This window comes from Prionailurus bengalensis, chromosome A3, assembly GCF_016509475.1.
Source record: "Prionailurus bengalensis isolate Pbe53 chromosome A3, Fcat_Pben_1.1_paternal_pri, whole genome shotgun sequence".
NCBI lineage: Eukaryota > Metazoa > Chordata > Mammalia > Carnivora > Felidae > Prionailurus > Prionailurus bengalensis.
Genome location: NC_057354.1, coordinates 60,786,724 through 60,810,574, shown reverse-complemented (window position 1 = coordinate 60,810,574; position 23,851 = coordinate 60,786,724). Strand labels below are relative to the sequence as shown.

General features: G+C 37.1%; 1 protein-coding gene across 6 annotated transcripts in view; it reads right to left on the bottom strand.

The window, feature by feature from the left end:
• TSGA10 (testis specific 10) overlaps window positions 1-23,851 on the bottom strand; it is a 166,736-nt gene that overhangs the window by 137,102 nt on the left and 5,783 nt on the right. For 3 of the 6 annotated variants that reach the window (XM_043603186.1, XM_043603185.1, XM_043603184.1), the window contains exons 2-6: window positions 21,867-21,995; window positions 11,175-11,390; window positions 2,019-2,084; window positions 863-1,030; window positions 306-461 (exon numbers count right to left, since the gene is read on the bottom strand). In XM_043603186.1, the coding sequence (XP_043459121.1) occupies window positions 306-461; window positions 863-913 (207 nt within the window). In that variant the 5' untranslated portion in view covers window positions 914-1,030; window positions 2,019-2,084; window positions 11,175-11,390; window positions 21,867-21,995. Of the gene's footprint in view, window positions 1-305; window positions 462-862; window positions 1,031-2,018; window positions 2,085-6,696; window positions 6,817-11,174; window positions 11,391-21,866; window positions 21,996-23,851 lie in introns of those variants that run through there. The other 3 variants (XM_043603188.1, XM_043603187.1, XM_043603189.1) reach the window with 3 other exon arrangements.

Genomic DNA, 23,851 nt, shown 5'->3' with positions numbered 1-23,851 from the left:
CTCACCATCCCCTATCATTTAACACATTTCTCATACCCCATGCCCAAAATCAGACTATTTCTATGCATATATATGATCTTTTTTGGATATGGGGATAATGTGTGTGCATGTGTGTGTATGTACACATACACTTATTGTATTGGAAATATATTACGTTTCATTAAGAATATCTTAAGAACGAAGGTAATTCCCAAATGTTAGTTGATCAATTTGGCAGATTTAAGCATTCTTATAGAACTTAAAGAATTACATATATTTAGAACTGAATATTTTTACTTAGGTATTTTCTTTATAAATAAGTTTACCTGTTCATAAAGAAGAAAGGTCTTGTCTCTCTCAGATGTAAGAACCTTGACATTACCCTGAATTTCTGCCAAATGGCGCTCATATTTTTCCAGCATGCATTTAAGTTCTTCACGATCTCTTGTTGTCTTCAAAAGCTCTACATCACAGTTTGTACCCTGCAATTATTATACAAGAAATTTGAAATTCTTCTTGACATGTGCTTTTAAGGAAATGGTGCCACTAATAGCAGTACATGATCTCTACTCAAGCAAAAATGACTATATAATGAAATGATGAAAAAAAAAAAGTTTAAAAAAATCACTTCTCTTTTAAACAGCTTCATCCCAAATTGGTCCATATTTATCTGATTACTTCCCAACCACTACTAACACTGGGGATAAAGAACCAATTTCACTGGTCCACTGTGCTATCAAAGAGACTGCTGTCTCTCCCAACTTTTTGATACACCAATTCATACCAAATCAAAATAAATTATTTCCATATTAGGTAAATCAAAGAATAAAAATCAGTGTTCAAACAATGAACTCCAAAATACTTACAAATTACCAAAACCTACCCGAGAAGATGGAGACGGGCGTCTTGGACTTTTAGATCTACTTCTGATCATCTTTCTCAAATTTTGAGCTTCACTCTTGTAATAATCTCTGTCTGCTTCTAAAGTCTTGACAAAGGAATCAAGTCTAGAAGGAGATTTATTTTGTGCTTTTTCAGTCTCTAAAATTATCTTGCCAAGGAGGAAAAAATTAGGTCATTATTTCAAGCAAAACTATAGCATTATTTTCTAAATGCAAGTTGAATAAACAGGATCCTTAAAAATAATAAAGTTGGTATTTTAAAGATAATTCATCAATATTCTTTAAAAAGCAGTTAGATACCTTCTTTTTCCAGCATTTCTGAATTTACTATATTTTTGTCTAACCGAAAGCACCCCTAAATTTAGTCAATAATTTTAAGAAAAATGGTAAAGAAATTTTGGGAAAGCCAGAAATATCCACAGATCTAATTACAAGTCCTAGAAATTGAATTAATTTGCTGAGAAAACTTGTATGCTAACATTAAAGCATCTGTTCACACCATCTATGTTCAATAATTTTTCAATAAATGAATAAATTAAATGAATGCTATATATGGTATACTTGTAGGCACTTTCAAGTACATTCCCATTCACTTTAATGCGTTTAGAAGCTTTTGTTTGTTTTTCATAATCTTTATTGTACTAATACTTTATTGGGAGAAAATTACAGATATACTTTCAGAGAGAGTGTTTTAAATATTTCAAATGATGACAAACTATCTAAACAGAGCAGTTTCACTTTGCATTGTTAGGTAAAGAAAACATATTCCTCAGAATTAAGTTTTAATATTTGACTTAATATTTATTACTAACGGGAATAAGCTAATGTGTAAACAAATGCACCTTATATTTTGAGAATCAAATTACTCACAGTCATCATTTTAAATCATGTAAAGCTAAGGGCACTAATAGAACCAACCAAAAGTTCTCTCCACCTCTAGGAAAGAAAGGTGCAATGATGAAATGGAGCGAGAACACTGATACTTTTACAGATGGGAAATGCCCCTGTGCATCAAGCAGAGTACTAATTTTAGAAAACAGATATTTTTTATTGTTCACAAAATACATGAGAGCTAAAACACATGTACCATAGAATACAAATGATTCCTCAACACACATTTATGAAAAATGCACTTACAGATCTAAGCCTTTTTATTGTATCTTCCAATACTATTATATTATTTTGCTGGCAAATGAGTTCAATCTGAAAAGACAGAAAAAAATTGTTATTTAAATTTAAAATATTTGAACAGATTTAGCTAAAAAGAGAACATCAAAAAGGGAAGCCACTTGTAATAACAGGCGTTGTAAGAATGTGGAGCAAAAGAAACCCTCTTGCACTGTTACTGGGAATGCAAACTGGTGTAACCACTGTGGCAAACAGATGGAAGTTCCCCAAAAAGTTAAAAATAGAACTACCTTACAATCCAATAATCGCACTACTGGATATTTACCCAAAAAATACAAAAACACTAATTCGAAGGGATACATGTACCCATTTCTTGCAGCATTACCTGCAATAGCCAAGTGATGAAAGCAACCAAATTGTCCATCAATAGATGAATGGATAAAGAAGATGTAGTGTACACACACACACACACACACACACACACACACACACTAGAATATTATTCAGCCATAAAAAATGAAGTCTTCCCATTTGCAACAACATGGATGGAGCTAGAGAGTATAATGCTAAGTAAGTCAGAGAAAGATAAATACATGATCTCGCTCATATGTGGAATTTAAGATACAAAACAAATGAACAAAGGGAAAAAAAAGAAAGAGAGACAAACCAAGAAACAGACTCTTAACCACAGAAAACAAACTGATGGTTAGCAGAGGGGAAGTGAGTGGGGATGGGTGAAAAAGAGGATGGGGATTAAAGAGTACACTTACCATGACCAAAAAAAATTTTCTTTAATTTTTTAAAAAGGAAGCCACTTAAAAATAAAAACATGTAATGAATATTTTACAAAATAAAAGATAATCTACCCCTTTCTGTTCACCTACCTTTAGATGGTAAAACAACATAGCATGAAATATAGCAGTTCTTTTATATTACCAGTTTGGTATGAAATATTAATTGGTTATATTTTACCAAATTACTCTCTATAAACCACAATAAAATATTAATACTACTTATAATTCTGAAGATGAAAATAGGGAAGAGATAAAAGAATTAGTAGGATAAAAGTTTTCCGATATCACAAAAGTCATAAGTGATTGCTTTCTCTTCTGAACTCTTCTAATAGGTTAGTTCAATCAAACCTATAAAACACTTTTGGTATCAGTTTTAGGACATTGAACATACCCAGTCTTACAGTATAGTCATCTATAGTCATATACTGAGTATATGACTAGATTGTAGGTTTCTGGAGGACAGTGACTATGTTTTTATTCAAAGATCCATTTGCTATAATCTATATGCTATAAATTAGCTTATTAGTTTAACAAATTTATTTCTCAATTCATAAACCTCCCCCTCATTATTCTAAACTGTTTCCTGTTTTATTTTAAATTTGACTTTTCTGTAATTATTGCTCCTCATTTGTTCTTTAGGCCCAAGTTCTTTTCTAAGATTTCTCTGGCAATCATATTTTTGTAATTTATGAAATATTAAGGGTTGTTATGGTATGAAACAAAATTCATGTACAGTTTGGATAAGTTTATATAGTTTTGGATAGACAATTTTCAATGCTTTAATTTATACTATTGTGTAGACACCAAAAAGAAATGGATCTATATTACATATAAAGGTGTCCATATTAAATTAACTATAAAAACTCATAGAGCCAAAAATTTTGTTTGCTGTAAAAAGAAAATTTATATACACATAACCTAGATACAGATGGAGCAAACCAGTAATATTTAAACTGAAGATAATCATAGCAAGGTGTGATTCCAGTAAATGTTATTTTCTTCATACTCTTCTATATGGACTGAAATTTCTATAAGCAGCATATATTACTTTTATAGACATAAAAAACATAATGCTGATTCCACTCTGAAAAATTAATTTAGGGGTACCCAGCTGACTCAGTCGATAGAACATGTGACTCTTGATCTTGGGGTTTTAAGTTTGAGCCCACATTGGGTGTAGAGATTACTTAAAAATAAAAACAAAATTATAACTGGCCCAAGAGAAAAGATGCTGACCCAGTGTTTTCATTTATTTGACAATTGATTAGTGAGGACCTACTATGTGCCTGATAATGTGCTATATGCTGGGGACAGTAAGGAATAAAATAGACAAAAACCTCTGCCCTCATGGAACTTACATTCTAGTTGAAAAGAGAAAAACAAAATATGTAAAAATAAATATGTAAATAGATAGTTACTGTGTTATTCAAACAATAAATGAGCATTCACATCTGTTCTAGGCACTTCAGACAAAAACGTTAAAAAAAACAGACAAAGATCCCTGTCTTTGGGCCAACCTTACATTCTAGCTGAGTAGACAATAAAACATAAACCTAACAAATAAATTATGTACTAATGTAGGGGGAAAAAAGAGCAGAGTTAAGGATACTGGGAGTTTTATGAAGGAATAGTTTGGAATTTTAATAGGGTTAGCAGATAAGTCCTCATTGAAAAGTGACCTGTGAGCAAAGAGAAAGGGGGTCAACCATATAAAAATCTAGAAGAACATTTCAGGCAGAAGATACGACTATAGCAAATGTCCTAAAGCAAAAGAATGTCTGCCAAATTCCAAGGAATGGTAAGGAGGCTAGTGTGGCTGGAGTAGAGTGTAGATAGGGGAAAGTAGCTGGACAATGCTATGGAGAAAAATAAAGCATGGGAGGAAGAGGAGAACTAAGCATGCAGAGAAGGGACAAAGAACTTAATAGCCTTTACACTTCATCTTCCACATGGTCAATTGTGAAATATTTTTGATTGATTGAATCAAACATAAATGTAACAATAATGACAAGAGCTACCAAAGTTCCAGTCCAATAATAACCCTTAGGTTAATTAAAATATAAATTGTGTGAAGGAACTAGTAGTGGTAAAATTGCAATTCTGCTTATTTCAAAAAATTATGTTCAATTAGCTAGGAAACACTGTATTATTAAGATATAAATGATTTTAAAAAAAAACCTCAAGGGGCGCCTGGGTGGAGCAGTCGGTTAAGCGTCCAACTTCAGCCAGGTCACGATCTCGCGGTCCGTGAGTTCGAGCCCCGCGTCAGGCTCTGGGCTGATGGCTCAGAGCCTGGAGCCTGTTTCTGATTCTGTGTCTCCCTCTCTCTCTGCCCCTCCCCCGTTCATGCTCTGTCTCTCTCTGTCCCAAAAATAAATAAAAACGTTGGAAAAAAAAAATAATAATAAAAAAAATAATAATAATAAAAAAATTAAAAAAACCTCAAGATGAGAAGATAAAAGGAGACATGTAATTGGGGTGGTTTTAAAATATGTCTACAAATTTTGATATTCCGTCCTTCAAAACATGGAGCTTAATTTCTTCCCCCCCAATTATACTTAGTAACTCATTTCTAATGAACAGGATGTGATGGTATGTAACCTTTGAGATTAGTTCATAATAGGCATTGCAGATTCCTCCTTTCTGTCTCTCTTGGATGACTGGCTCAGAGAGAAGTCAGCTGACATAAATACATCACACAACCTTAGGGAGAGGTGCACCTGTCAAGGAAGTGAGGTTTCCCCCCAAAAGCCAACAGTCATCTGAGTAAGTTTTCTTAAAAGCAAATCCTCTGAGGTGCCTGGGTGGCTCAGTCAGTGAAGTGTCCAACTCTTGATTACAGGTCAAGTCATGCATCTCATAGAGCCTGGAGTCAGGCTCTGCACTGACAGCACAGAGCCTGCTTGGGATTCTCTCTCTCCTCTCTTTCTCTGCTCCTCCCCCCACACATGCTCTCTCTCAAAAAATAAATAAACATTTTAAAAAAAAAAGCAAATCCTCCACTACCAGTCAAGTCATGATTACAGCCTGGCCATCATCTGGATTACAATTTTCTGAGAAACCATGAAATAGAACTACCCACCTACGCTATAATTGGATCTATGATATACACATGTTTCTCATCTGAGGACATTAAGGTTGAAGGGTAATTTTTTACATGATAAATAATAAAAGAGTAAATACTCAAAACATTTTAATGTAATAAATGATGGAAGAAGTTATTCTGTTGACCTTTAAAAATATGACTAAAAGTAAACTCTTCCAAGTAAATAAATTTAATACTATATATCTCCAGTCTAGATAAACAGATTTAACCTGACTCTACCTCACTAGAGCATAACTGCAAATAGTGCAGGAACATAAACATTCTTTCTCAGCTCAAATTAGAAATTCTCTTGCTTCAATCCTCATCCCACAAATCAGACAAGGATTCTCTCCCCAGTAACTGAATACTGAGACTGCACATCCCCTGATTTAAGGATGTAGGCAACATGCATTGGTGTTCACATCCCCAACACTGGTTGTGCATCTTTCTTATCCCCATTCTACCTGTAACATTCACTTATTCAGGTTGATGATTTCATTTCAACACATTTAAACAACCCAAAGGACCTATTTCTACTTTTCTCTCTCTGTATTTACTATCCAATGTCTTTCCTGCATCAGCAATGCTATCTCTACTCTAGCTTTCCAATTCTTAGATATACCAAATGTTCCACATCAATATGTGAATATCTATTTCCTAGAAACACTCTTTTCTGAACCAGGCAGAATTTCCATCTGTAGGTTTAATATTTTCAGTTTTAGGTAAATCCTAGCTCTTATTTTAGATGTTTCCCACTCATTAAAATTTCCGTTTTGATAGCAGAGGATCACCCTGACAGAGTACTCACTCTCTAACACAGACACTAACAATCCTTTAAAATTGATGACTTCTAAACCGGGCACTCTCTTAAAGGGAATTTGGCCAACTAGGCCTCCCAGACTGGGAAGCGATGCAGTTAAATTTTAATCTGAAGAAGAAAACAAGGAAGAAAATAAAACATTAATATAGTGTTCTTTAATTTGGTAATTTTTATTATTAAGACTGAACTTAATTTATCATAAACTGTGATTGAAGGATAACTGTTCTTAAAGAAACAATACAAACAAGAGTTTATTGAGAAATGTTTAAAATATTCAAGCTATTTTTAAATGTCCCTCAAATACTTTAGTAGCAACCATTACAAGATTAATTCATGAATTAAAACATCATTCTTATCTACTCTCTCAAGTAGTTCTCCTAAGGACCTCTTCCAGGTAACTGTTAAAGAAGACTGTGTCCTTACTTTAAAGTAAGAAACTTCATATGTTTCAATATTCAATTACTCAGATTTTTCATTAATTCAAGCTTACTTATCCTTCACACCATTTTAATAAGCAAAATTACTGCATAAAAAAACAAATACTACCTTAGAGTTTATTCACTGGGCTCTTATATTTCAAATTACTATAATAGATAATACCTATAATAACACTTATGTTCTCAGCCTGATCATTTAAGTGCTTTATCATATGATACCAAGAGTAACATATAATGCTTTATTATGTGCTACCAAGAGTACATTAAAAGGATGCTTAAGAAATAACACGGAACAGGGGCACCTGGGTGGCTCAGTCAGTTAAGCATCCAACTCTTGATTTAGGCTCAGGTCATGATCTCCCAGTTCGTGAGATCAAGCCCCAAGTTGGGCTCCATGCTAGGAGTGGAGTCTGCTTAATAATCCCTCCCCTTCCCCCCCTCAGGGCACCTGGGTGGCTCAGTCAGTTAAGTGTCCAACTTTGGCTCAGGTCATGTTCTCAGTAGTTCGAGCCCCATGTCGGGCTCTGTGCTGACAGCTCAGAGCCTGGAGCCTGCTTCTGATTCTGTGTCTCCCTCTCTCTCTGACCTCCCCTGCTTAGGCTCTGTCTCTCTCCCTCTCTCTCTCTCTCTCTCTCTCTCTCTCTCTCTCTCTCAAAAGTAAATACACATTAAGAAAAAATTTTTTAATTAAAAAAAAAAAGAAAGAACATGGAACAACAACGAACTTTAGGAAACTACCTTGTTACAAACAATTAGTAATGTGGTGATTAATAAAACCAAGACAATGGAGCACATTCACACCTTTAAAAACTCAATAGGTTGCTTTTGGCTTTCAAATACACTATATCATGCTTATAAGCCATTAGGCAGCAATGAGAAATGAAACTGTCTTCATTTTTAGAATTCTGTTTACATTCCTAGTTTCTAAATTTCATTGCAGGGTACTAAACTCAGTCAAGAAATAAAATGTTTGAGAACCCTCTTGCACTGTTGGTGGGAATGCAAACTGGTGCAGCCGCTCTGGAAAACAGTGTAGAGGTTCCTCAAAAAATTAAAAATAGACCTACCCTATGACCCAGCAATAGCACTGCTAGGAATTTACCCAAGGGATACAGGAGTGCTGATGCATAGGGGCACTTGTACCCCAATGTTTATAGCAGCATTTTCAACAATAGCCAAATTATGGAAAGAGCCTATATGTCCATCAACTGATGAATGGATAAAGAAATTGTGGTTTATATACACAATGGAATACTACGTGGCAATAAGAATGAAATATGGCCTTTTGTAGCAACGCGGATGGAACTGGAGAGTGTTATGCTAAGTGAAATAAGTCAGGCAGAGAAAGACAGATACCATATGCTTTCACTCTTATGTGGATCCTGAGAAACTTAACAGAAGTCCATGGGGGAGGGGAAGAAAAAAGAAAAGAGGTTAGAGAGGGAGGGAGGGAGCCAAAGCATAAGAGACTCTTAAAAACTGAGAACAAACTGAGGGTTGATGGTGGGTGGGAGGGAGGGGAGAGTGGGTGATGGGTATTGAGGGCACCTTTTGGGATGAGCACTGGGTATTGTATGGAAACCAATTTGACAACAAATTTCATATTTAAAAAAAAAAGAAAGAAATGTTTATCAAAATATTATAAAGCTACACTAATTAATACAGTAGTGGCACAGAAAATAGCAAATGAATCCATGAAATAAGAGTCCAGAAACATATCCATGCACATGAAAATTTAATAGCTATTAAAATGCCATTTCAAATCAGTGACTAAAGAAAGGACTATCCAACCCTACCTCATGCCAGAATAAAAATTCCAGAAGGATTAAAACCTTATTTATTTGTTTATTAAAGTTTATTTATTTAGAGAGAGACAGAGAAAGTGGGAGGGGTAGAAAGAGGGTGAGAAGGGAGAATCCCAAGCAGGCTCCACACTGTCAGCCCAGAGCCCAATATGGGACTTGAACTCAGTAACTGTGAGATCATGACCTGAGCAGAGACCAAGAGTCGGATGCTTAATAGACTGTGCCATTCAGGCACCCCAAAAAACTTTATTTTTTTTAATATTTATTTATTTTTGAGAGTGTGAGAGAGAGAGAGCGCGTGCACGAGCAAGCATGCATGAGTAGGTGAGAGGCAGAGAGAGATGGAGACAGAGGGTCTGAAACAGGGTCTACACTGACAGCAGAGAGCGTGATGTGGGGCTCAAACTCACACAACGTGAGAGCTGAAGTCAGACACTTAACTGAATGAGCCACCCAGGCGCCCTTGGGAGGATTAAAAGTTTAAAAAATTATTTAAGAAGTATTAAAAGTTGGGGCTCCTGGGTGGCTCAGTCGGTTGAGCGTCCGACTTCAGGCCGGGTCACGATCTCGCGGTCTGTGAGTTCGAGCCCCACGTCAGGCTCTGGGCTGATGGCTCAGAGCCTGGAGCCTGCTTCCAATTCTGTGTCTCCCTCTCTCTCTGCCCCTCCCCCGTTCATGCTCTGTCTCTCTCTGTCTCAAGAATAAATAAACGTTAAAAAAAATTTTTTTTTTAAAGAAACCATAGAAGGGGCGCCTGGGTGGCGCAGTCGGTTAAGCGTCCGACTTCAGCCAGGTCACGATCTCGCGGTCCGTGAGTTCGAGCCCCGCGTCGGGCTCTGGGCTGATGGCTCGGAGCCTGGATCCTGTTTCCGATCCTGTGTCTCCCTCTCTCTCTGCCCCTCCCCCGTTCGTGCTCTGTCTCTCTCTGTCCCAAAAATAAATAAACGTTGAAAAAAAAAAAATTAAAAAAAAAAAAAAAAAAAAAAAAAAAGAAACCGTAGAAAACATTCTTGTAGTTCTTGAGGTAAGATCTTCCTAAACAGGGATCAAAACTAGGTGGAGAAGAGAGGATTTTTAGGCTAGACATTACTCTGCATGATACTATAATGGTAGATACATGTCATCCTACATTTGTCCAAACTCTTAGAATGTACAACACCAAGTGTAAACCCGAATGTAAACTATGGACTCTAGGTGATAATGATGAGTCAATGTATGTTCATCAATTTTAACCAGTGTACCACTTTGATTGGTAGTATTGATAATAGGGAAGGTGTTCATACATAGGGATAGGAGCTATATGGGAAATCTCTGTACCTTCTGCTTAATTATGTTATAAACCCAAAATCGCTCTAAAATAAAGTCTATTCAAATTTTTTAAAAGGAGGAGAACTTCCAAAAAATAAAAGAATCAAAACTCAGAAGTCAGTAAAAATTGATGAATTTTATCACACAGACATTTAAAACTTTGACTTAAAAAATGCTTCAAAATGTGAAGTAAATCGTGTGTGTGAAAACAGACAGGAAAAAAAAGGATGGAAATATGTGCATCATCTATTTGCTGGGAGATCTCTCTACAGAAGAGAGAAGGATTAGGAAGGGAGAGCACTGTCTTATATACAGAACATTCCTGGGGCACCTGGGTGGCTAAATCAGTTGAGCATCTGACTCATGATTTCAGCTCAGATCATGATCTCAGGGTTCATGAGGTTAAGCCCTGCATAGGGCTCTGTGCTGACAGTGCAAAGCCTGCTTGGGATTCTCTCTCTCCCTCTCTCTCTGCTCCTCCCCCACTTGTTCTGTCTCTTTCAAAATAAAAATAAACACTAAAAAAAAAAAAAAGGAACATTCCTATTGTCTGAAGTTTTTACCATGACTACAATTACTTAGGAAATTTTTTGAGCAAGAATTTTTAAAAGAAATAAAGTGTGCAATACAATTTAATCCTTAGAATAGACATTTAAATGTAATGTCAAATCGAAAAAACTTTCAAATGATATAAATGAGAATGTCACTTTTTCCACACTGCATCTAATAATTATATGATGTTTAAAGAGGAATTAAAATCCTGATCAGTAGTTAGATGCTAACTAAAATTATTGCAGTGATTACTGCACAATATGTACAAATAGTGAATCATTTTGTCATATACCTAGAACTAATATAATGCTATACATGTCAATTGTAACTCAATAAAAAATCCTATCAATGGTAAATGTAATACCTTTGCTTCTTCAAGTTCTTTGTCAGCGGTATCCACCACAAAATTTTTTTCTTTTTCTAGTTGCTCTGCTAGTTGGTCAATTTTAATCAATTCTTTACAAAGATGCTCATTGTGGCTGGTTAAATCGTCTATTTGACTGCTTACCACCTCCTTACTATCCAAGAGTTTCCTAACATATTCTTCCAAGCCATGATTTGTCTGTTTGAGATCTTCAACCTGTTGTAATGAGAAAGAAAATAATCGTATTAAAATATTTCCTTTGCTTCAAAGGAGAACAACTAGGTGAATGGAATCAGGAAGGGAGGTTTGCTTCCCTGGAAAGAGACTTAGCTATATATATTTTTTTCGTTTTCTGAATTTTGTAGCATGTAAATATAATACCTATCTGAAAAAATATATTAAATGAAAATTTAAAGGTTTATAGCTACATCTTACAAGATAATTTATAGTTAATAAAAAACTTAATTACTATTGATTTATTAAACAAACTATTAGAAGACTGGCCAAATATTTATATCTGTATAAAAGAAACCACACTCTTGAAATTATTTAATTTTAATAACTCATATCAATTATATTTCTAATTACTGTTACCAAAATACGTTAACTCTTCAAAAGAGGTTCTTTTGAACATATTAATAACTTACTTGACTAAGCTAAATACCAAATCAGTCAAGTATTTGCTAACTAATGTGGAGGACCACAGCTTTCCTTCCCAGCCCACTATTAAACCAACGGATGAAGAAAATGGCCTTTTCTATCACGAAGGTATCCAAATGCCTTTAAAGGAAGAAATATATATTAGACCCATTGAACATGATTATATGTCAGGAACTATGTTAAACCCCATAGATACAAAAATAGGTTAGGTACCTGCCCTCACGGAATTTGTTTACTTGAAAAAACACAAAAAGAATATGTTAAGTGCTATAACAGAAATATCTATTAAGGATGGCACAAAGGTCCTTTTCCATTTCTCTCACTGTGTACTTAAACATTTACTGAGCACCTATTATATTCATGGCAACATGTTGGTACCTATAAAAAATGTAAAAAGACAGAAGGAAAAACAGACTCAGTCTTTGAGGAGCATCAAAAATTGCTAAATCCCTCATCCAATGGTATCCTTATTTCTAACTTCCAACCTTGCCCATTTCAAATAACTATAGATATCACTCTTTTCAAACCATCAGAAGCAACAAAGTTTTCTTTAAAAATACAAACTTGGGGCGCCTGGGTGGCTCAGTCAGTTAAGTGTCTGACTTCAGCTCAGGTCATGATCTCACAGTCTGTGAGTTCAAGCATCGCGTCAGGCTCTGTGCTGACAGCTCAGAGAGCCTGGAGCCTGCTTCAGATTCTGTGTTTCCCTCTCTCTCTGTCCCTCCCTTGCTCATGCTCTGTCTCTGTCTCAAAAATAAATAAAAACATTAAAAAATTTTTAAAAAAATAAAAATACAAACTTTATCTATAATTTGTCACTATATAAATACCCTAAAGGTCATGAATTAGATTTAGCTAAATATATTACCAAGACATTTATTATACTCAATAAATACATACCAAGAAGCACAATAAATTCAACTCTTCCTTTGGCATTTTGTAAGCCACGCTAACTTGAGAGATTTAGAGGTAAAGAATTTATATACTCCTGAAATCATTGTTGCACTATATGCTAACTAACTTGGATGTAAATTTAAAAATAAATAATTTTAAAAAATACAAGTAAAGAATTTAAATTATCAAATCCAGGAAACAAGAAAAATTTTGAAAAATTAAAAAAAAAGAAAAACCAAAAACAGAAACTGTATATGCACTTATTTCCTTAGTTGAGTCTTTAACACAACTGGCCTGAATTTCAGCAATACCTCCTACTTTCTTCTCTTTTGGCGTTTTACCATATACAGCTACAAATTCCTTGAAAGTGCAAATTGGAGTTAACTCCTGTAACCTTATGGTGCTTTATCACACTGAGAGTAAGATTTAAAAAATGTTGTGATGCCAACCCTACTGACCTCTCCAGTTTAACTTTCCACCATCCCCTATGTATCTAAGTTCCAGGATGCTAGACTCATTTTAAAAACTTTACTAAGTTATTGAAGATGTTATATATTATGTCCTACAACCCTCTTTATAAGAATTCCCAAAGAAAACTTGGCTCATGTCTCAATTTCAGGAAAACATGCTTCTCTTGGATACCTGGTTTGTTCTTATCCTCGGGACAGTGAATTATTTAACTAAAATTTCCTTTTTGCCCTTGTCTCAAGGAATTTTTAAAACAATCTGCAACCCATCTCTAGTAACTAGCACAGAACCTGTGTACAATGATCTCCTGTTTGGTATTCCTGTCCCATGCTTTCACTAAGTTTATTTTCCCCTGTTCTTATTACCTAAGCTATTTTCATTACTTGTATCATTTTTTAAACTATAGGATGTGGGGGGTGCCTGGGCGGCTCAGTTGGTTAAGCGTCTGACTCTTGATTTCAGCTTAGGTCATTATCACACAGTTTGTGGGTTCAGGCCCCTAGTCAGGCTTTGCACTATCAGTGAGGAGCCTGCTTGGGATTCTCTGTCTGCCCCTCCCCTACCCTCTCTCTCTTAAAATAAAAAAAAATTAAAAAAAATTAAAAAAAAAAAACATAGGATGTGGGATAAACAAACAGATAAACTTCAATTTATCTATTTATATATATTTTTGTCTTTGTTCATGGCTTCTACAGTGTCATATTTCTGAGCAATAAGAGCACACTAAAAATGTTTGCTAACCTTCCACTATACCAGGTTAAATGCCTCTCCTGTGATCCATAAAGCCTCTTACACAGTTTAATCTTAGTATTTTATAATGTATATTATATGTTTACCTCCCTGTCCCACTAAATTCTAAGCAACTTTAAAGTGATAGTCTCTATTCTAGGGAAGCCTGGGTGGCTCAGTCGGTTAAAGTGTCTGATTTTGGCTCAAGTCACAATCTCGTGGTTTATGGTTCGAGCCTTGAGTCAGGCTCTGTGCTGACAGCTCAGAGCCTGGAGCTTGCCTCAGCTTCTGTGTCTCCCTCTTTGCCCCTTCCCCCCTCCTTAAATAAACATTAAAAAACAATTTTAAGTGATTGTCTCCAACTTCCGTATCAACACACCTCTCATTTATCATTTATTATATATCTAGCATATAATGCTCAAATTATTTTTAAATAAAAACAAATACATTATAAATAAATACTCATTCCTCTCACCTTTAACATCAAGCCCTACTTTCACTGAATTCTAAGACACAAGTACTTTAGAAGAGATAGTTTCAAGTAGGAGAAAGGATGTAGGCTTTGCAATTAGGCAGACAGGTTCAAATCCTGTTGCAGTTCTTTACCAGTTACTTAACCCTGGGCAATTTACCATATTTTCTTGATCCTAAGAGATACATCTGACTTCAGAAAAAATAAATGGAAGCCTCTTAACTTTCATCTGCTAAACAGAGAGAATACCTACAATTTGTAGGGTGTAGTCAGGTACAAAATTTCAAGTAAAATTTCTGGTTGATAACAGGTAATCAAAATGTAACTTAAAAAAAAAACTTTTGGGGGGCACCTGGGTGGCTCAGTCAGTTAAGTGTCCGACTTTAGCTCAGGTCATGGTCTCACAGCTCATGGGCTTGAGCCCTGCATCTGGCTCTGGGCTAATAGCTCAGAGCCTGGAGCCTGCTTCAGATTGTCTCTCTCTCTCTCTCTCTCAAAAGTAAATAAACATTAAAAAAATTTTTTTAACTATTTATTTTGAAATAAGTAAAGATTCACAGGAAGTTGTAAAGAGTACAGAGAGGTCTCCTATACCCTTGACCCACTTTCCCCAATAGTTACATCTTAAACAATTATAGCACAATATCACAGAGATTTGACATTGATATGATATGTGCATATTGTTTTCTATTCCATTTTATCCCATGTATAGACTGCTGTAGTCAGCATCTCAATAAATACAGAATTATTCCATCACCACAAAGATTGCCCTACTGACACCCCTTTACAGTCACATCCACTACCCTGCCCATCCTTAACTCTTAGCAACCACTAATCTCTATAATTCTCTTTTCAGGAATGTTATATAAATAAAATCATGTGATAAAGATCATAGTATGTGATCTCTCGTCATTGGCTTTTTCACACAACACAGTGTCGTTGAGATCTATCCAAGTTCTATGGACCAATAGTTCAATCTTTTTTGTTGCTGAGTAATATTTCATTTGTATAGATTATCACAGTTTGCTTAGTCATTTACCTATTAAGGGAAATTGTAATTGTTTCCAGTCTTTGACAAACAATGCTGCTATGAACCGTCATATACAAGTTTTTGAGTGGACATAAGTTTTCATGTCTGTGGAATACCCAGAACTATCTGGTTTCTCCTCATCCTTGTCAGCATTGGGTATTGTCACTATTTTTAACTGTTCTTATAGGTGTGCATTGTTATTTTACCTTGGACTTAATTTGCATTTCCCTGATGTTTGGAAAGTTTGAACATTTTCATGTGCTCAACATATATCCTTCTGTGAAATACCTCTTCATGTCTTTTGCTCATTTTCTAATTGAATTGTTGCTTTTTACTGCTGAGTTTTAAGAATTCTTCATGTACCCTACATATGATTCTTCTGGCAGAAATATGGTTTGTAGGGGCACCTGGGTGGCTCAGTTGGTTAAGCGTCCGACTTCAGCTCAGGTCATGATCTCGTGGTTTGTGGGTTTGAGCCCTGCACCGGGCTCTGTGCTGACAGCTCAGAGCCTGAAGCCTGCTTCAGATTCTGCGTCTCTCTCTCTCTCTCTCTCTCTCTCTCTCTCTCTCTGCCCCTCCCCTACTTGTGCTCTGTCTCTCGCTCGCTCAAAAATAAACATTAATTTTTTTTTTTTTTAAAGAAGTATGGGGGGCGCCTGGGTGGCGCAGTCGGTTAGGCGTCCGACTTCAGCCAGGTCATGATCTCGCGGTCCATGAGTTCGAGCCCCGCGTCGGGTTCTGGGCTGATGGCTCAGAGCCTGGAGCCTGTTTCCGATTCTGTGTCTCCCGCTCTCTCTGCCCCTCCCCCGTTCATGCTCTGTCTCTCTCTGTCCCAAAAATAAATAAACGTTGAAAAAAAAAATTAAAAAAAAAAAAAATAAAAAGAAGTATGGGTTATCATTTTTTTTCATCCTGTTAACAGGGTCTTTCACAAAGTAAAGTATTTAAATTTTGGTGAAGTCTGAGTATCAATTTTTCTTTTATGAATCATGCTTTTGGTGTCACACTAAGAACTCTTCACCAAGCCCAAAGCCCTGAAGGTTTTCTGTTACCCTATAAAAGTTTCATAGTTTTGTGTTTTATATTTAAATCTATGATCCATTTTGAATTAATTTTTATATAAGGTGTGAAGTTTAGGCTTAGGTTCATTTTCTTCCCTAAAAGATATCCAATTGTTCCAGCATCTTTTATTGAAAAGATTATCTTTCTTCCATTAAACTGCACTTGCACTTCTGTCAAAAACCTTTTGGCTGTACTTGCATAAGGCTATTTCTGGATTCACTATTCTGTATCATTGATCTGTGTCTATCCCCCCCACCATACAGTCTTAATTACTGTAGATATATACAAAGTTTTGAAACCAAAAGAGAATGACTCTTTCCACTTTATTATTCTTTTTCAAAGCTGTTTTTGCTGGGGTTTTGATGGGAATTGCATTAAACCCGTATATCAATTTGGAGAAAACTGACATTTTTATTATGTTTAGGCTTCCAATCCATTAACATGATCAGTCTCTGGATCCAAAGCAGGCTCTGTGGTGACAGCAGCAAGCCCGATGCGGGGCTCGAACTCACGAACCATGAGATCATGACCTAAGCCAAAGTCAGACGTTCAACCAACAGAGTTACCCAGGTGCCCCTCAGGTGCTTTCTTGCCATTTGTAGGTCTTTGGAAAAATGTCTATTCAAAAATGACTATTCAGGTCCTTTGCTCACTTTTGAATTTTTTTTTTTTATTGTTGTAGAGTTCTTTGTATATTCTCAATTATTAATCCGTATCAAATGCATGATTTAGATATAACTTCTCCTATGCATTTTTTTTTAATTTTTTTTTCAACGTTTATTTATTTTTGGGACAGAGAGAGACAGAGCATGAACGGGGGAGGGGCAGAGAGAGAGGGAGACACAGAATCGGAAACAGGCTCCAGGCTCTGAGCCATCAGCCCAGAGCCCGATGCGGGGCTCGAACTCACGGACCGCGAGATCGTGACCTGGGTGAAGTTGGACGCTTAACTGACTTCGCCACCCAGGCGCCCCTCCTATGCATTTTTTAATAGACTTTATTTTTTTCTTTAGAGCAGTTTTAGGTTTACAGAAAAATTGATCAGGAAGTACAGAGAGTTCCCATATACCCCTTCTCCCCACTCCACACACAGTTTTCCATCTTATTTAAATCTTGTATTTGTACAGTACATTTGTTACAATTAATGACAACATTGACACATTTAATTAAAGTCAGAGTTTATATTAGGATTTACTGTTTGGGTTGTAGATTCTATGGGTTTTGACAAATGCATAATAACATGCACCTACCATTACTATATCATATACAACAGTTTCACTACTTGAAAAATACATGTCCTCCATTTACCCCTCCAACTCTCCTTTCCACCAAATCCCCGGCAACCAGTGATCTTTCTAATGTCTCTATGTTTTGTCTTTTTCAGGTCATATAGTTGGAATCATAAAAGTATGTAACCTTTTCAGTTGGCTTTCCTCACCTAGCAATTTGCTTTCAAGGTTCCTTCATGGCTTTTTGTGGCTTGATAGCTCATTTCTTTTTATCAACGACTAATATTCCATTGTACAGATATACCACAATTTGCTTATCTATTCACCTTTTGAAGAATATCTTGGTTGATTCCAAAATTTCCACTTGGTTCTTCTTTATATCCTTTCTTTCTTAGATGAGATTTTCTATTTTTTACTTATTTCAAACATGCTCAGAATTCCTGTTGGAGCATTTATATGACAACTGATTTAATATCTGTGTGAGATAATTGTAGTATCTAATTCATCTTTGTGTTGGCATCTCTTGGTTGTCTTTTCTCACTGAGGTTGAGATATTCCTGATTCTTGAGATAAAAGGTAATTTTTTTTTAATATTTTTAAAATTTATTTATTTATTTTGAGAGAGAGAGAGAGCACAAGTGAGGTAGGGGCAAAGACAGAGGGGGAGAGAGAGAGAGAATTCCAAGCAGTTTCTGCACTGTCATCAAAGAGCCCCATGCGAGGCTTGAACTCACAAACTGTGAGGTCATGATGTGAACCGAAATCAAGAGTCAGATGCTTACCCGACTGAGCCACCCAGGCACTCCAAGAAGTGATTTTTTTCATTGAGATTTGCTCTTGTGTTATGGTAGGCTTCCTGTCACACTTCCTGGTATTTTAGTTCTAGCTAAAAAGGTGGGACACTACCTTCTTACTGCTAGGTGTAGGTGAAGTCCAATTTCTCTACTAGGCCTCTCTTGACACCTGGAGAAGGCGCTCTCCTTGTTACTCTAGGCAGGGATGGGAGTTCAGGGTCCCCACCAGGCAGGCCCCTGCTGACACCACCACAGTGAGGAAGAACAGAGGCAACTTGTTACTGTTCCCATGTGTCCTCCACCACCACTGCAGGTGAGTAAACCGGTTAATGCTAAGAGGTGGCAAAAGTCCTGACTCTGCATTACGTCTCCTCTGACACCACCTTAGCAAAAAGGGGACACTTCTTACTCTGAGTGAGGGTGGATATCTAGGTGCCCCACATGGTCTTTGCTGACTTTATGGGGTTGGAGGATGTACTTACTGCCTGGTGGGCACTAAAGTCTTGGCTCCCCAGCCAGCATTCCTCTTTGATAGCACGCTGGTGCGATGGAGGGTTGGGGACTAGGGCATGAGGCATGGCCAGGACTCCTTGTTACAGCATGGCAAAAGTGGAAGTCTAGGCTCTTAACTCAGCCTTTGCTGGCAGGAGTGGGGCTACAGAGTGTTTTTCGTGGTATTTGAGTGGGCAGGTATTGTCTAAGAGTTGTCTGCATTAGAAACAAACCTATAAATACAAAGAACAAAATGGTGGGGGAGGGAATGGAAAAATGAGTGAAGGGGAGTGGGGGATATATAGGTTTCCAGTCATGGAATGAATAAGTCATGGGGATAGTCAATGGTATTGTAACAGCATCATATGGTAATAGATGGCAACTACTCTTGGGGTGAGGATAGCATAATATATAGAGCTGTCAAATCACTACACTGTACACCTGAAACTAATCTAACACTGGATGTCAACTGTACTTCAATACAAAAATTAAAAAATAAAAGAGAGAAAAAAAGCAACTTCACCAGGGAAAAACCCAGAAGATATCGCTTTAATCGAAAGATCCAAATAAAGATCATTAGTAATAGAACAAATTGAAATTGTGTGCTACTTGATGGGATGCAATGAAAAGAACCCACCACCATTTCTGTACTATTCCTGTCTGTATTCATGTTGTACCTTAAGCCAACATTTATTATGTCACAGTTTCCGGGGGTGAGGGATCTGGGAGTGGCTTAATTTGCTAATTCTGGTTTAAGGTCTCTCACAAGGTCAGAAGAGTCAGCCAGGGTGACAGTCACCATGGCAAGGTTTAACTGGGACTGGAGAATCCACTCCCAAGCTCACCCAACACAGTTTGCAGGCCTGTTTCTCACTGGTTACTGGCTAGATGATTCAGTACCTTGCCATGCTGGCCTGTTCACAGGGCTACTCACATCATGGATGTTTGCTTCCTTCAGAGCAAATGATCCAAGAGATCACTCTATAACTTAATCACTTCTGCTCTATGCTCTTGGTCACAAAGATCAATTATGGTACAATATGTGAAAAGACCGCATAAGAATGGGAGTAACATGAGGTGGGGCCAATTTGAAGGCTACCACACAGCCAAAGGTTCATTAACATAATCATGACAAACCCAAATCAATGGCCATTCTACAAAATAATTCACCTGTGTTAATTTTTTTTTTTTTTTTTTTTTTACATATATGTATTTTTGAGAGACAGAGCACAAATAGGGGAAGGGCAGAGAGAGAGACAGACAGACAGACAGACACAGAATCCAAAGCAGGCTCCAGGCTCCAAGCTGTCAGCACAGAGCCTGACACGGGGCTCGAACTCACAAACCACGAGATCATGACCTGAGCTGAAGTCAGACGCTCAACCGACTGAGCCACCCAGGCGTCCCTCACCTGTGTTCTTTAAAGTGTCATAGTCATGAACATCAAGGAAGAATGGGGAACTGTTCCAGAATGAAGGAGATAAATGGACATGATAATTAAGTGCAATGTGCAATGCTGGACTAGATCTTTTTGTAACTGAGGACATTATGGAACAATTGGCAAAAACTAAGCCAGAGGCTTAGCTGGCAGCGATGTATTGAAATTCATTTCCTGATTTTACTAGATTGTACTGTGATCTTGTAGGAAAGTGTTCTTATTTATAGGAAATACCCACTCATATTTTAGAGAGATCAGGACAGCAGGTCTGCAATTTACTCTCAAATGGTTTGAAGGACGATAGTCTTTGTTCTGTACTTGTGACTTACATAAGTTTGATATTACTTCCAAATTAAAAAAATACATAAATTATAAAAACCTAGGACAGAGGGGCACTGGTTGGCTCAGTTAGTCAAGCATCTGACTTCAGCTCAAGTCATGATCTCAAGGTCATGGAATCAAGCCCCACATCAGGCTCTGCAGGACAGTGTGGAGCCTGCTTGGGATATTCTCTCTCTCTCTCTCTCTCGCTCTCTCCCTCTCTCTCTGTCCCTGCCTGGCTCACACTCTCTCTCTCCCTCAAAATAACTAAATAAATTTGGGGGAAAAAAATAATAAAACCTAGGACAAAGGAAAAAAAAAAACCCATATTGCGAGGCTGCTGCCTTCCTAGTTCTTTTGTCTGGAAGAATGGCTCTTCTGAGAACTGTTTTTTGTCTGCATCCATTGCTATTTCTAGATGCCAGTTTTTCCAGCACTCTGAGATATATGGAGCAAAAGAAAAACCCAGGAATTCACCAATGTGTCACTTAATGTGTGCTGAGGTCCCTAGCCAGTCTTCCTCCTCCTTCCCACCTTTCAGGATGTCCTTATATTTGTTTTATAACAAAACGCTCAGCATTTTTAGCTGTACTTGGTGGGAGAAATAGGGCAAAGTAAGTCTACTCCATTTTCCTAAAAGAGGAAGTTTGTTTTAATAGCCTTCATTAGTAGCCATACGGCACATCATGCACCAGGTGAACAGACAATACAGAGAACTGGGTTCAAATCTTAGCTAACTTGGAAACTCAAACAAATCCTACTTAGCTCTGTCACTCATTACTCAAATATCTTAATTCTCTAATCTCTTGGAACCTCAGCTTCCATGTCTTTAAAATGGAAATAACATCACTATTTCACAAGGTTGGAAATGATTAAGTAACATTATGTACTTAAAAATACTGGATACAACACTTGCCACATAGTTTGCACTCATTATATGTATCTGAATCTGCATGTATCAAAATGGTTAAGATAGAAATGGAATGATTTTAGACTCATAAGATGTCAATGAGCACTGAATTAGTATTTATTCTCCATCTTCTTGTTTTAAAATAGGCCTCCATCCCAAATTAATTCAGGGAAATACAGAAATTAAATATAACCTGTAATTTCAGTGCAGAGATGAATTTGTCTTGATTTCTCACTTCTTGCTCTAGCTGGAGAGTATTCTGGTATTTTTCAGCTTCAGAAAATGGAGCCCCTAGACCAAAATCATGTTCTCTGGTGGTAACCTAGTGGGAAAAAATGAGAATGATGCAGAGATTTTTTAGTTTAAAACAGTTTTGTGATTCCTTACAACAATTAATGATTTTGGAAATTAACAATATTTTTAGATACATTTTCAATTGTTTTTAACCTTGTCCCACCAGCTAAGAGGATTTTCATCAAGCTTTACTTTCTTAAAATTTCATGTTATAAACTTTTTGTGTTTTCCAAATATAAAACTGCAATATTACACATGCTTTTCAAAAAAGACATACCCCAGGGGCGCCTGGGTGGCGCAGTCGGTTAAGCATCCAACTTCAGCCAGGTCGCGATCTTGCAGTCCGTGAGTTCGAGCCCCGCGTCAGGCTCTGGGCTGATGGCTCAGAGCCTGGAGCCTGTTTCCGATTCTGTGTCTCCCTCTCTCTCTGCCCCTCCCCCATTCATGCTCTGTCTCTCTCTGTCCCAAAAATAAATAAACGTTGGAAAAAAAAAATTTTTTTTTAATAAAAAAAAACAAAAAAGACATACCCCATCCTATCCACTTGGTAATCATTGTTCTAAGGAAATACAGGTCAGCAACAAATTATGTAGTCTACCTTTAGGCCTGTGTTGTCCAATATAACAGCTACTAGCTACATATTTGTTGCTGCTTTTGTATATTAACAAAAAGCTTTGCTACACATATCACAAAGGGCTAACTTGCCTAATACAGAAATGATTCTTATAAATACAGAAAATACTCTAAAAGTTGATGAAGAATATGGATATTTCACAGAAATGGCTCTCAAATAGGTTAAAAGATACTCAATCTCACCATTTAGAAGGATACAAATTAAAACAACATGGAGATACCATTTTTTAATCTCATAATGGCGAAGATCAAAAAGTTGGATATATAATGTAACTTTTTTCTTAATGTTTGTTTATTTTTGAGAGAGAGAGACAGAGACAGGGCTGAGCGGGGGAGGGACAGAAAGAGAGGGAGACCGAGAATCTGAAGCAGACTCCAGGCTCTGAGCTGTCAGCATAGAGCCCAACGCAGGGCTCGAACCCATGAACCATGAGATCATGCCCTGAGCCGAAATCGATGTCCAACTGACTGAGCCACCCAGGCGCCCCTATAATTTAACATTCTTATACATCACTGGTGGTGGGTTAAATTGACACAATATTTCTCGAGAACAATTATGTAAAATCTAGCAACACTATAAATGCACGTAGCTTCTGCACAGATAATTCTACTTCTAGGAATTTTTCCTACATATATATTTGCCCAAGTGCAAAATAACGTGTTAAAATATTTTTCACTTTAGTATACTGTACATACTACTCCACACTGTGTTTTTTTGTTTGTTTGTTTGTTTTTAAGAGAAAGATAACACGTATGCGCCAGCAAAGGAGAGGAGCAGGGGAGAGAGAGGGAGGGAGGGAGGGAGAGAGGGAGAGGGAGGGAGGGAGAGAGGGAGAGGGAGAGAGAGAATCCCAAGCAGACTCCACACTCAGCTTGGAGCCTGACAAGGGGCTTGATCCCATGAACCTGGGATCATGACCTGACCCGAATCAAGAGTTGGAAGCTCAACCTACTGAGCCACCCATGTACCATCACAATGTGATTTTTCTACATGAGAATGTATCTCAGAAACTGTGTAATTTAGGAAAGTAATTTTTTCTTTCCCTGAACCAAAGCTAACATTATGTTAAGGAAGAAAGAATTTGCCACAAGCATCCTAGACCTCTCCCGGCCACACAGATGCTATTGTCCAAAATCTAGTGTTTGGGAAAATGCAGGATCAGGATCCCCCAGTCCCTGACCTTGTGTTATACCCTGTGCAATCCAGCACTTAGCAGTCTGACAGGCTTATTTTCCTTTTTTCCTTTCCCT